The 14,198-nt window shown below is 42.0% G+C and overlaps 2 protein-coding genes across 2 annotated transcripts; both read left to right on the forward strand.

Moving 5' to 3' along the window:
- Positions 1 to 3,551: 3,551 nt before the first annotated feature.
- On the forward strand, positions 3,552 to 4,673 carry hoxa13b (homeobox A13b). Its single transcript, XM_076737608.1, has 2 exons — positions 3,552 to 4,185; positions 4,435 to 4,673. The coding sequence occupies exons 1-2, from the start codon at positions 3,552 to 3,554 to the stop codon at positions 4,671 to 4,673; spliced, it is 873 nt and encodes a 290-aa protein (XP_076593723.1).
- Positions 4,674 to 11,795: 7,122 nt separating this feature from the next.
- On the forward strand, positions 11,796 to 13,599 carry hoxa11b (homeobox A11b). Its single transcript, XM_076737706.1, has 2 exons — positions 11,796 to 12,408; positions 13,367 to 13,599. The coding sequence occupies exons 1-2, from the start codon at positions 11,802 to 11,804 to the stop codon at positions 13,597 to 13,599; spliced, it is 840 nt and encodes a 279-aa protein (XP_076593821.1). The 5' UTR covers positions 11,796 to 11,801.
- Positions 13,600 to 14,198: the final 599 nt, after the last annotated feature.

The following is a 14,198-nucleotide window of genomic DNA, read 5'->3' on the forward strand; positions in this document are numbered from 1 at the left end:
CTGTCGGAATAGCTGTCTTTGACGCAGCTTAAATAACTTATGTCAGACACACAGTATGAAGGATACTAATTCTCCAGATAAAAATGGCTGTTTGAATTCTGAATGCCTTGTATTTGGACATGAATGCTACAATTTTCCCTTCGTGTCTCTGAGTGCTACTAAGTTAAATAGCTCCCAAATGTTCTAATTTGCATCTTGTGTCCCACTGATTCCGTAGTCACGATAAAACGTTGAACAAACATGTGCCTTTGGGAGCTTGGCTGCAGAGCAGATGCAGTGGCGGGGCAGAGGAACAGAGGGCCAAAACTACACTCGCTCCAAACGAGAAGGACACATCAGCTTTTATTCGGTTAGAGCTAAATTATCCAGCACATCTTGTGCTGATGCTAGAAATTCCTCACTAATGACAATTTGAATATTTTGTTATTGCATATTGCCGCACCGCAACTGTGAACCAGAAAGTTGGGATCCACTGTCGCATCATTCAGCCACCGTCAGTAATTTGGGGATGTGGACCTCTTTTCTATTCCCCCATCCGTCAGACAAGGAGGGCGGCATGTTTCTGATCTAGTTTGCCAAAAGCCACTAAGAGGCCAAGGTGCCATAGGTCATGCGATCACAAGACAAACCCATAAAAAGTCCATTAAGCACTGTGGGCTAAGAGCTGTGTTGTCATCTTCTTGATAGGTGCTGCAAACAGAGCAGCACTTTGGTCTCAGGCCTTCAGCAGACCTGTGACACACACGCAGCCTGACATCATCTGCTGCAGCATCATCCCTCCTCAGCCCCTTCACTTTCTAATGGCTTGGTATTCTGCTGTCTATTTGTGTTTTTGATTTCAAAAATAGTCGTGATGCACATTTGTGCTTTTTGGGTATGTATGTAATATATGTAATTTTGCACCTACGGTGTGCATCAGCAGGAAGACGCGCCGTTCGTCAGACTGACTGTGGGAGAAGTGCGGATGTTTCGTCCTGTCACTCACAAACTGTTTTCTTGTTCCAAAATGTAATTAAACCATGTTGTAGCCAATAGTGCAACACGTTTTTGTTTTATTTTTACATTTTGCATTTGAAGCAATGGCATAAAGTTATAAAGGTCCACTGTGTGGTTTTAATCGTAGCCAGTATAAAACATAGTTTACACAGTGTGTGCTGTGTTAGGCCGGTTTTTAAGAAACTAAATAATTTGAAGGAGCTGTAAAACACGCTCTGCAAACTTATTAAACCAATCCAATCAAACTTCTTGCAAATCAAAATGCAGCAATCAAGTGTTTTTATTAAGTCCAGGTCTGTTCATAGCCGTCGGACTTCAAGAGGTCGAATTCATTGGATTGCAATACGACTAAATCTTTTATTTCGTATAATATTTGTATTTTTCACACTCTATAGCTTTTTAAATTTCGGGATATTTTAGTTGTAACTTAACGGCAGCGTTTCGTCCTGCACCCAAAGAGTGAATGCGTGTGATGATTTAAGGCCTTATTTTTTTTTATTCATCCTGACTGTGACTTAAGCCACCGTCACTAATCTTACCGTCCAGGTTATTATGCTTTTTTAGTACAAATTGTTGTGTGTGTGAACTGAACAATTGACTGGCCCTGTCTGCACTTCAGACATGGCTCATCTTTTTCGTCTGTCGCGGGCTGAGCCGCTCAGATAACGCGTCCTGCCAACTGCTGGAGCCTATGTTTAGAAAGACAGCCGCTCTCTAATGTGTGAACAACGTGGCTGAGGTGATTCCTGTCCGGCCAGCACTCACTTTTTCCTAAATCGGCTCCACGCGAAATTTTAGAAAGTGGGCATTTTCTTCTATCCAAAGTGCAGTGCACTAGAGGAGTGAATAAAAAAAAAAACACGATTAGTTTATCTGAAGTCGGTTATCATGCCAGTGCAATAAAAAGAGAAATGAGACGTGAACCTATTCGCTACCATAAAACATTATGATTTTTTCCTGAAATGTAGACCACTACTCACTCTTGCCTACAAGCTATGAACTTGGGCCGTAAAGATTTACAGCTTTAGAAGGTGGGAAAACTCTATTAAAAATTAAAAAAAATGTGCTCAGGTTTGGGTGGGGATACATTTCTCCGCGTCTGTGGTCTCACCTTAGAAATGTAAAACAAAAACCAATTCTGAAAGTTAAAACAGCATTTTTTTTTTTTTCTGACAACATTCACCTCCTTTAGTCTGTCAGTGTGCTCCCAAACAGCTGAATGTTTCGGTTCCATAAACAAGCTAAACATTTTCTTTTTACTCTCCAGCCCCCTGCTCATGAAGGATTTGTTTATAAATCGTATGTTTGCCCCGATGCAAAGCTGTTTTTAGCTCTGCGTTCTGCGCAGGAAAACAAGAGCCCACCTATGGAGGCCTTCTAGCAGAATGTAGAAACATGTATAAAGAACAGTTTGTTTTCCTGTGAGTCACTTTTTTTAAGTAGAGACATAAAATAACTCGTCTTAAGCTTTGATTTGGGCCGTTTGATGCCAATAGATTTTTATTGTCGCCAAAATCTGATAGAATTAAAGAAAGCCAGAAGCAAAGAGCAGTGAGTGTTTCTGGTCTGTAACGTGGAACACCGTCTGTCGGTGAAATGTCCTCTTCGGCATTTAGCGACATTTTTCTTCCTGCTTGCTGGCGTTTGTGTCGATTTGGCCAGGCTGCAACTTTCAACTTGACCTTGGCCTCCAGCCGCGTCCAAACCGTATGAGGAAGAGTGCAGCCAAGTGTGGCATGCTTTTAGTATTTTGTGGACACTGAACTTGTGTCTGGATTTGCACGTTGCATGGTGCCAAATGTGAGGATGATTTAATGCACTATTGTTATTATAATATGCGTTTAAAATGTATCCATCGATCTGTGTTTAATATTTTGGAAAAACCTGCCTGTGCAATCATTCTGCTTAAAAGCCTCATTTTAAAACATTCGCTAAAATCAGGTAATTCAGTGACATGATTTGTCTGCAGCTTTGACTGAAAGCGCATAAAAAGATTAATCTTTAGATTTAAAGCTGAAAACAATCATTTGAATCCACATATCTGACATCGTTTTTGTTTCTCTCCTAAATTAAGAGCCTGTGCATCCAAAATGGCACGCGTAATTGCGCATCCATTCGGGCGCAAAAAAAAAGAAAAAGAAAAAGCGTTCATATATATATGTGTGTGTATAGTTTTTCTCACGCCATGTGTTGCACAATTCACCAAATAAGTGTGTTGTGATGGCACAATACGACAGACAAAATTGCCTTTCCATCATAGTTTGAGACTCCGATATATTTGGGGCAAAAAATATCCCTCTCTGGCTTTTTTGTATATCTAAAACATGGATAGACTGATGTGCAGTGCATCTTTACAAATATGCAGCTTGATCTGCGTTATCTGATGTCTAGACGTTTATCATCTCCTTTGCATATCACGTGCTTGGCCCTGGCCAATAACCTCCCGATCTTTATGTACTCAGGCGTGTTGGTATCGTTACTCTGCCCGAGTCCCTGTCTCTGTTCAGTCGAGGGGATTTTGAAAAAGAGTTGGTCGTCTCGATGTAGGGCATGCTATGACCGCTTCATTACTCCTCCATTCGCACTGGATTGACCCGGTGATGTTCCTCTACGACAACGGCTTGGATGAAAGAAGCAAGAACATGGAAGGATTTACTGGAGGCAATTTTGCTGCAAACCAGTGCAGGAATTTGTTAGCGCATCCAACCTCGCTGGCTCCGAGCACCACATACACAGCGAGTGAGGTGCCAGTCTCTGGCATGGGGGAGCCTGGCAAACAGTGCAGCCCCTGTTCTGCCACTCAGAGCTCGCCCAATGCATCTTTGCCCTATGGATATTTTGGCAGCAGTTATTATCCGTGTAGGATGTCACACGGTAGCGTCAAGGCTTGCGCGCAGCCCTCTGGTTATGGCGATAAATACATGGACTCATCTGTCTCTGGTGAGGAGTTCTCATCCAGGGCAAAGGAATTTGCGTTTTATCAGGGCTATTCCTCGGGTCCTTACCAGCCCAGTTATTTGGACGTCCCTGTCGTCCCTGCGCTGAGTGCTCCATCTGAGCCAAGACACGAATCTCTGTTGCCCATGGAGCCCTACCAGCCATGGGCCATCACCAATGGCTGGAGTGGCCAAGTTTACTGCACCAAGGAGCAGCCACAGTCGAATCCTCTGTGGAAATCCTCATTACAAGGTATTTTTGCTGTTTTGTTAACACAGAAATGTGTTATGTTCAGTTAATCTTGCAAAAAATCTGTGCATGTAATGTCTGATGTAAAAAGCAAGTTTTTTTTTTTTCCACTGTTGATATTTAATAATGGGCCTGAAAAATAGAAATATGAAACCTAAAGAATTGAATATCTGTTAAATTAAATAAATAAAGGTTTTCTGTCTGACGCAGTGTAGCAGATTAAAATGTTATCATGCATTTCCTCCTGCACAGACACTATATCTGGTGGAGACAGCTCTATCCGCCGTGGGAGAAAGAAGCGTGTGCCATACACCAAGGTGCAGCTCAAGGAGCTGGAAAGGGAGTACGCCGCCAATAAATTCATCACCAAAGACAAAAGGAGGAGGATATCCGCGCAAACAAATCTGACAGAGAGACAAGTGACAATCTGGTTTCAGAACAGGCGCGTAAAGGAGAAGAAAGTCGTCAATAAATTCAAGAGCTCCAGTTAGCTGTGGAGATGCTGAAACGGGAGGTGAAGGGCGGACATGGATGTGCCTTCATCCCAAAAAAACAACTGTGCTATAATTTATTACAGTATATGAACGGTTTCTTTGTCGCCAGAGCGGCTCTGTTTTGACCTACACATTTCCTTCCTCACATTTTAATTGGAACCAGTCGATGCGGCCTGTTGACAGAAGATCGGAAATGGTTTGCAACACGTTGACCAGCGCGATGCTGTAGGGGGATGCACGATCTCTTTCAAATATTCACTAACAACCCAGACCTTGTGCCTTGAAGACATGAAGACACCCGGAACCATCCTGCGCTTTCCCCCCCTCTTAATCCAGTCCAGAAATGAAGACTGAGGGCCCTGGAGACAGTTACAGAGTCCGCTTTCGTCTTGACATTGAGGCAGTGGCAAACAAATTGGTGGTTAAAGTATTCCTTTCTTTAAACAAATAAGAAAGGAATAATAGAAAATGAATCTCAGGTGATATTTCGAGCATTTATTCAAGCTAAAGAGAAAAAATAAAATATTTCTCCATTCATAAGCAATAGCCAAGAGCCCTACTTGCGTGTATAATACAATTATTTAGATCAACTTAATTCTGCAGCTTGAGTTTACACGACATCCCTGCCTTAAAATAAAATAAGCCTCTGTCTGTTAGTTCATCTGCCAGCATCTGATGAAACGTTACCAAACGTGACATTAGGCCGAACATTTCAATAGGTTTGCCCACACTTTGTCAATGTCACCGTCTCTTTTTCTAAACAGGGTTTTTGCTCAGAATAACTCGTCTGTCAACAGGCTGAACTGTGCAATTTCTGCCTGTCAGTCAAGAATGATTTTTGCAGAAGAGTCCTGAAAATGTAGGCATATTTAAACATGTAAATACTCTCTGACTGCAACCTATCTACTCTCCCTTTTCTGATTGCAATAGCCAAAGTTTTTTTTTTTTTTTTTTTTTTTTTTTTTTTTTTTTTTAACAATAAATGTTTGAGAGACGCAATGTGATGTCCTTTTCGTCATTTTGGTCCAAAATTGGACATGGATGCCTGAACGATCGAGGTTAGCTTTACAAATCAATTTCATGGTAAAACCACACATGGCTGCAGTATTTTCTGACTGGATGCGTGCATTTAGGCCAACAGGCCTACCTGACAGAAGCCTCGTTCAGCTCAGAGCCCCTGTGGGTTTCAGCCATTAAGAGTTTATGTCGCCATCTAGTGGCAAAGCTCTGTCAGCACAGCGTCTACCCACTAGACTGCAGTCTATACATCTGCCTGGACATCTGGCCTCCACTTTCACAGAAGCATTTATGTCCGTGAGTGTGTCTTTATTTGATAAAACAAAACAAACAAAAAGTAAAAATTAATTAATTAATTAATTTAGGCTACCTATTATGTAGAAAGACTTGTCATATCAGCTTTAACAATTCAGGTAGGAACTCAAAACCTTATTTCTTAAGCGGTAATTATCTCTTTTGAGGTTATTACACAAATATTTATTTCTGTAGTAATGCAACTAAAATATCAAATGAAGTCACGTCAGAGTAAAAAAATGACTTAATATTATTAGAATTATTATTTATTGCCTATATTAACGGTGAGACGTGTATTTTGGTTATGCATATTTTAGCTAATTTTGCTGTCTTAATAATAAAATGCTGTAAAAAAAAAAAAAATGAGAGTAGAAAAATGATCTCTTCGATCAGAACCGCGATTAAAAACTGCGTTTGCAAAATGCCTGTTCAAAACTGTGGAAAACATCACGCACTTCATGCTCATATCCATGAATTAACACTCAATCGAAAGTCCGAATTTTAAATTTGCGGTCTGTTTTATTTAAGTCCTCACGTGACCCGTCCTTCAGGATGAGGTATGTGTGTGTTCCGTTTTGAGTTGAGGAACAAACGGTGACTTTGTCCATCTCATTTTGGAGAAAATCTCCTTTTACAAGCCGAACGTAAACGAACCCGCTTGATGTGAAACGTGTGTGTGACAGGCCTGTTAATCCACCGTCCAAACATGCCCTCAAGGATGAGGCCTAAATCTTTCTTTAGCTGTCAGTATTGATATTTAGCTTTCTACCTGTAATCAAACACTCTAATACGATTCTACCCTGGTGTTGACATGATTCATATTATCTTATTACAATCATATCATATTCAGGTCCACTCACAGAAGTGTCAGAACCGTTAAAAAAAACACAATCAAAGTAAAATATTTTAAATATAATTGATAAATATTTCCTGTTGAATTTAAATGATCAATACTAAAGCCGGTCCATGACACTGACCTCCAGACTGTGCAGCTCGCCATGACCATCAGGCTGCTGCTTCTGTTATCCTGACCGGTTGGATTTGTGGTTTGTACCATAAAAAGGAGCATTTGTTGCAGTATCTGAGGTGTCACCCTTTCAGCTCGGTCTCTCTAGTCGTCTTGCTCATGAGCACTTCGAGAGGCCAGGCCGCTGATGGGCCCTCTAACACAACAGAAGCTTGACATGGTTTCCTCAGCGTTTGGGCTGCTTTCCCTCACTCACTCTTCGGGATTGATGGGGGTCATGTTGTGTAAATATTCTGCCACCTTGCTGAGATGGATTCCCTTCAGAAAGCCTCCTCTCTGCCTGTCATCTGGAGCGTCCCCTCTGTTGTTCTGTGTCATTGCTCCCCCTAACAGCCAAACAGGTCAGTGCGCCTCTCTCCAAAAAGCCCCGTATGCACGCAGGCCTGCAGCGCGCTGCTGTGTGAATCAGTGACATGGCTGATAGTAACCAAAATAACGTCTGAAAAAGGAAATTAAATATAGTGAATATAGTGAATTGTGGCTGAAGTGAAAGGTTGCCATGTTCTAAGGATTAGAGTGGAGCAGATAAGGAGCATGCGTACAATCACAGAGAAAAACTTATTTACTTACTTTACTTTAATAAAACCTTAATGAAATAACTGATGGATTATCATCATCTTCTGTGCGCAATACTGAAAGCTTTACCTGGTCACGTTAACGGATTTGTGTTTGTGTGTGTGTGTGTGTGCGTGTGTGCGCGCGCATGTTTGTTTGGGTGGGGTGGATGGGCTTGTGGTGTTGAACGTTGTGCAATGAACTTCAGACAAAAACGAAAATCTTTATTTGTGAATGCAGTGAAGAGAAAAATGTCAATGAGGAAGAACCAAATATTCACGGACCAAACAGAGAAACTGGAACTCTACCGGCACGTTAGTGTTAGCTCTGCGTCACCTCTGCATATTTTTCCTCTCAAAATGAAACGCATGAACACATTTCACTCTATATGAAAGCTTGCAGCTAATTTCACATTTGGAGCTTTTCATTTTAAACATTGTTCGCTCGCATTTGTGGCAACACACCGCGTATTACAGGTGTGTTTGTTGATTCGTTTGTGTTTACAGAGATGGGGTTGAACAGAAGTGCATTTACCTGACACCGATAGCAGCGGACCCTGACCGTGGTGTGTGTGTGTGTGTGTGTGTGTGTGTGTGTGTGTGTGTGTGTGTGTGTGTGTGTGTGTGTGCTCGGTGGATGACAGCCAGACAGTCGTCAATGAATGCGAGTCTGAATTTGTGAATCCAGAAAGTTTTATTAGGTTTTTGGAGTTGTTGCGTTTTACAGCAGCTTCAGTTGTAAACCCCCCCAACGGCAGACTGCTTCCGGAGACACCCACCCCACCACCCCTGCAGTAGATGTGCAATCAGGGTCCACCATCTTTTACAGTTCATTTTCTTTCCTCCTTGATGACATCAAACGCTTATTTGTTGTAGTTGTCTGGTGCTGATACTGAATCATTTTCCTGCTTCTTGTCTCTTTCCCACTTTATTTAAATAATGTCAACTCTGCAGTTTACCTCGTCTCTTTTTCAGAAAGCATCTGGAGTCCTCAGGCTTAAAATGGTTTGATCTTAATAATACAAACAGTCAGTTGTCAGTAACCATAACCTGGGATGCTTTTAGTTCCAGCTTGATTTTCCGAATCTTATGTTTCAGTCATTATTTGCATAAATCTGTTGCCTTCACGGTCATTTTTCATCTCGCATAAAAAGACTTGCGAATAGGCAGCTGGAAAACTGTAGAGAAAAAAAAAATAAGAAGTTTCTTTTTGAGTAATAAATCAGTTGCTTCCTCTATATAAACACTTTCAAATCATCATAAATGATCAGAAAAGTGAAGGGATTTAGACATATTTTGGTCTTTGGTTTCCTCTTGATCCAAATGTAAACACAGAGTTGCTCCACCACCACAATTCAAAACAGTGAGTAGAAACTTCTGTAGCTGGTTTATTGATTTATAACTCCTTTATGTCACTGACAAACTGCTTTTAAATTACCAGTAAGTTTTATACCTTTGTGTTTATAATGCTTACAAACATTTGAATAAATGAGGGATATTTTCCGATGGGCTGAGATACACAAAATGATATTGTTCGAGCTCCGCAGCAATAGCCATAAATATTCCCTGTAATTTATTTAGTACAAATATTACATTCGGGCCCTTAAACTGTAAATCTTAATGGGCATATTTTACCTAAATATGAGCAAATGTCCCCTGGTGAAAAGGCTGCAGGCGCACACAGATTTTCAGGCACTTAAACTGAACCACAGTCCTCCCAAAGTGTCGAAGGAAAATTTAGACAAACCAAGAAAACTGCTTTTATTTTTAAAACCCTCCTTTTGCTGCCTCCACCTGCGACTAAATGTGTACGTATAACTTTTGCATTTTCTGCCACACTGAATAAACCTCGTAGCTACATTTACTCTTCTGGGATCTTGTGCTGCAGACTTAAGGCTGTGTTTGTTTTTAATTTCCCCACACTCCACCTTTATTGCATCTAAACTTTTCAAGGCGACTCAGAAGCGATCAACCAGCCTTGACTTTCACGCGATTATCCAAGCAACGTCAAACAGAAAGACACCAAAATGATAAAAGCATAATCAAATGGAGGATTTAATTCTCGTTTTTTAAATCACAGTATTAACTTAGCTTTTAAGATGACATAATAATACTTTTTAAAACTTGGCTAAATGAATAATTTCGTATAAGACAAAGTGCAAGTGAGAAATTCTTTCTTTATGGAAATACATGTTTTGTGCATTTGTTTGTCTCATCATAATAACCGGCTGGAGGTCAAGGTTTACCAGCTTTTTGTTTACACACAGCCTACGCATGCTTACGAGCTCCTCTATCCCACAATCAAAGCTGTTCCGCTTGGCCTATATAAGTGGATTAATGCACATTTACTGGCTCGAGCTAAACCAAGTAACTTCGCATTTCTTTGTGGTTGAAGCTGTTTGAAAACAGTGCTGTGAGACGTCGCAGGAAAGGAGGCTTTAATGTGACAAACTGGGCCGCTCCTGCAGCCTCGGCCTGAGCGCAGGCGCTGCGTGCGAGGGGCTGAATGACTCACACACAGGTCTGATTTTATCATGCACGACCGTATCAAACGCCTTATGAATGAAGAGCTTCGCGTAGTGATAACACAGCCGCTGAATGGAGCTCGTACCGTTGAGGTCCAGCAGCAGGAACCACCTGGGCGGAATGAAATATTGCACAGTCTCCTACCCCGCGCATGACAAATTCACAGGCTTTGATGTATGTAAAGTGAATTTGGGCTAAATTCTAAAAGTGGCCGCGTAACAGGATTAGTGATATGTGACACATGTGCCCACTTACTCAGCGGTGATGACAAATGAAAATGGATTGGAGTGTGGGAAATAGCCCGTGTCCAAAGGCTTATATTGGGCGTTGCAGAGAGAGAACAGGCGATGCAAAGAGTGGAGCACCTTCGGCAAACACCTTTTATCATTACTCACAGTCAGGAAAAAAAATCATCTTCAAGTTTACGCTGAAACTTTCAGCTGATTACCATCTCATGAACTTCATTCAGGCTGCCTCTGGCCCTCCTCTAATTCACATCCCAACATTTTATTTTTGCGATTCCTCTTAGAGCACAACATGTATGAGGTCTGGTGGTTCCGTGCGTCTATGAGTGATAACTGCACATACAGACATTTTGAAATGGCAACTTTTACGCGTGTAATTACACCAACCAAGGAGGCACATACATTTGTACATAATGCGGTCTGCAACAGGCTCGCATGCTTTGATGATCCAGAATATGTTGGTCCAGACAAACACGCAGCACCAAGAGAGATAACGGAGCCTGTCTTTACAAGCTATTGTGTTTTTGAACCCGGGTGCCAAACTGGACTGATGCCTGACATGAGCGTAACATGACTCGCATTAGTCCGCCACTCATGGACAAGATTTGTCTATATTTAACCAGAGGAGCCGTGTGAGATCCACATAGACAGACGACGAATTCATACCTGCCATTGGCTCAATGATGGAATTATCTAAAATAGATTTAGCTCGTCAAAAATAGCCTCCAAAGCAAATGACGCATGTGCATGTGTACAGGTCCAAATTTTCTTGAATAAAACCTTTCCTATCAACCCTGACTAGCTCTCTAACTTAGCCTTTGAAATGCTGTTTGTGAAATAAAGATCAAGCCTTAGATGCATCACAAAGTCTAAATCGTGTTACCTCGGTCTAAAAATATGATCCTCGTCTTTAAAATGTTTCAGGCGTCTCCGCAGAGGTTAAGGTTAGGGTTAAGGTGAGGGTTAGGAATAAAAACTACAAACTTAAAAAAAAAAAAAATGCAGGTTAAGCAGCTTGGCATGAAATTGGATACAATTCTCCGTTTTGTTCTACCTTGTAATGTGGTAATTTAACGATTATAATCTGCAGCCAGATAGAAGTAACCCCACTGAAGCTCTTCAATGAAACAGAAGCCGTGGTTCAAATATTTCTCTCTTTCAAAATAGCCTAAATTGTGTCCATGCAAAATATACCCCTCAGTATTTTTCCCTTTGCCATAAAGCCAAAGGTCTACTTTATAAACTCATTGACTCGTAGCCTACACGTTGAGGCGTAGGCTATCTGTCATTTTGTGCCAGTGGTCACATGGCTTTGGCCCTCAGGAATGGATAGAGATGGATCCCCACGTCAGCTTGTACGTCTAAGGATTTCTGCTCCACCAGTCTGCCTCAAAGTGACTGGAGCGCAGCGCCGCGGAGGAACTATGCGAGGATTATTATAGGACGTTTTCAACAACAGAATATGGATTTTGATGAGCGCATCTCTGGCTCTAATATGTATTTACCGAGCTGCACTTATTACGTCTCTGGAGCCGACTTCTCGGGTCTCCCTCATTATTTAACCCCGAGCCAGTCCTCTTGCCCCATGACATACCCCTACCAGTCCTCAGCCTTGCCACAGGTCCCGTCCGTGAGAGATGTGGCTTTCAGAGACTATGGGATTGATACCTCCAGTAAGTGGCACCACAGCAGGGGGAGCCTATCGCACTGCTACACCGAAGACATCGTGCACAGGGACGGCTGGACGAGCCCGACCTCACGGGGGGGAGAGATCCTGGTGAAAGGCAGCGCCGGCGCCAGCGCCAGCCACTCCGGCTCCTCCAACCCGGCGCACGGCTTTTATGGCAGCGTCGGCAGAAACGGCGTCCTGCCGCAGGCGTTCGACCAGTTCTTCGACACTGCCTACGGGGGCTCGGAGCACAGCACAACACCGACAGCACAAGCGGCGGACGCGGACAGACACGCCGCCAAAACAAGCCCCGCTCCGGCTCAGCCGGGCTCGGACACGGCGGAGAGCTTTAGCCCCAAGTCGTCCTCTGGCCACAGCGAGGAGAAACCGAGCAAAAGCAGTGAGTATAGCCCCGCTCAGTGCAAGAAGGAGAAAAATCTAACGCGTTGCTCTTAAAGCTTTTATATGCTGTTTTATAAGCACGTAAGGTTTATGGAGGGCCTGCCGATTTACCCTATAACAAAACTATGTTATAAACGACAAGATCACGTGCTTGGGATTGAAATTGGCCGTGAAGACTTTGGCGTTAAGATCGTCTTCCAAGATTTCAAACAACATATCGACTTCTCTCTCCATATGTGCGCTTAAAGATCCTTGTATAGTGAGCCTGTAAACTCCATTTATATGTTAAGTCATTTTATGAAATACAGTTGAAATGACGCACGTTTTAGATGGACCCAAAGTCTCTCACATTTGTGCCCACGTGATTATAATAGATTTGTTTATCACATTTCTTTTAGCGTGTGTATTTTTGGATTTATTTTTTCGGTTTATTCTGGATTGACCAAAGGGGGCTGTTCGGGCATTTAAATCTGACTTTAGACCAGATTTAGCTTTAAACCCTGCTCCTTATTCAAAGATAAATGTTTACAAATTCACTGGATTTGCGAGGATTTAATTCAACAACTGCTTTCCGCGACATTTGCCATTAAAACACTGACACCACCGCAACTTTACGCACAGTGAAATCAAAAGCGAACAACACAAGCATGTCAGATACATGATACTCGGGACTGTTTGGTTTAGGCCCACGCCCTCACTTTTCAAAAGCACCCAGTATGGTTTTACGCATTTCATACATGCAATCCTTCATCCTCAACATGCTTCACTATCAAGTCCAGTCTTTGTTTACAAATCCCGGTCCTGCAGGCCTGAGAGGAGGGAAACACTTGAACTCCAAAGCTCATGCTAGACCACCACCGCAGCTTCAAAGCGGGAATTACAACAACAATTTCAGGTTGCAATGTCTGCATAACATCCCATGTGGTGACCTTTGCCTTTATTTATTCGTCTTTCAGGTGGCCAAAGGACGCGCAAGAAGAGGTGTCCATACTCAAAGTATCAGATCAGGGAACTGGAGAGGGAGTTCTTTTTCAGCGTTTACATCAACAAAGAGAAGCGTCTGCAGCTCTCACGGATGCTCAATCTGACAGATCGCCAGGTCAAAATCTGGTTTCAGAACAGGAGGATGAAGGAGAAGAAGCTGAACAGAGACCGTTTACAGTACTACACGACAAACCCCCTGCTATAAAAACTGAACAAAGACTGTCACTGGCATGCAGCCACGCACCGCCTCATCTACACAAGTCCATCTTATCTGGACAGGATGACGAGTTTTTTGTGCCAGACTTCATAAAGAATTCTACTATTTATACACTATTTTGTCATTAAACACGGTTGGCTCAATTATTATTATTATTATTATTATTATTATTATTATTATTATTATTATTATTATTATTATTATTATAGGTCTGTTATTCTTCCAATCGGCCAATCAACAATTTTCCAATTTTCAAAGTGACGTGGTTGCGTGTGTGGTGTACTTGCGCGTAAGACCATGATGTGTCTGACTTACCTTCATATTATTTAATAATAAATAGAAATTGTTGTGCCGCAATTAAAAAAAACAAGCAAAAAAATCTTCATTTTTCCTTCAAATTTGAATTGTTTCCCCAAATTTACGCGGGCACACGCAACTTTTGTGGCCATGAAATCTTGACAACAAACTGCTGTTTGTGTTTCCTTCTCTCTCTTTAACTTTATTGTACAAATACAAATGCGGTGACTGGAAACTGTTTTGTGTGTTTTGGAATTACTATCAGGCCTGCTCATCTGACACTGTTGGCG

The sequence above is a fragment of the Chaetodon auriga genome, chromosome 8, assembly GCF_051107435.1.
Source record: "Chaetodon auriga isolate fChaAug3 chromosome 8, fChaAug3.hap1, whole genome shotgun sequence".
NCBI classification, from domain to species: Eukaryota; Metazoa; Chordata; class Actinopteri; order Chaetodontiformes; family Chaetodontidae; genus Chaetodon; species Chaetodon auriga.

What these genes read in the sequence shown, in the direction of transcription:
- hoxa11b (XM_076737706.1), top strand. Translation starts at nt 11,802, where the DNA reads ATGGATTTTGATGAGCGCATCTCTGGCTCTAATATGTATTTACCGAGC. An exon ending in GGAGAAACCGAGCAAAAGCA is followed by an intron (nt 12,409 to 13,366) that starts GTGAGTATAGCC and finishes TTCGTCTTTCAG; the next exon opens with GTGGCCAAAGGACGCGCAAG.
- hoxa13b (XM_076737608.1), top strand. Translation starts at nt 3,552, where the DNA reads ATGACCGCTTCATTACTCCTCCATTCGCACTGGATTGACCCGGTGATG. An exon ending in GTGGAAATCCTCATTACAAG is followed by an intron (nt 4,186 to 4,434) that starts GTATTTTTGCTG and finishes CCTCCTGCACAG; the next exon opens with ACACTATATCTGGTGGAGAC.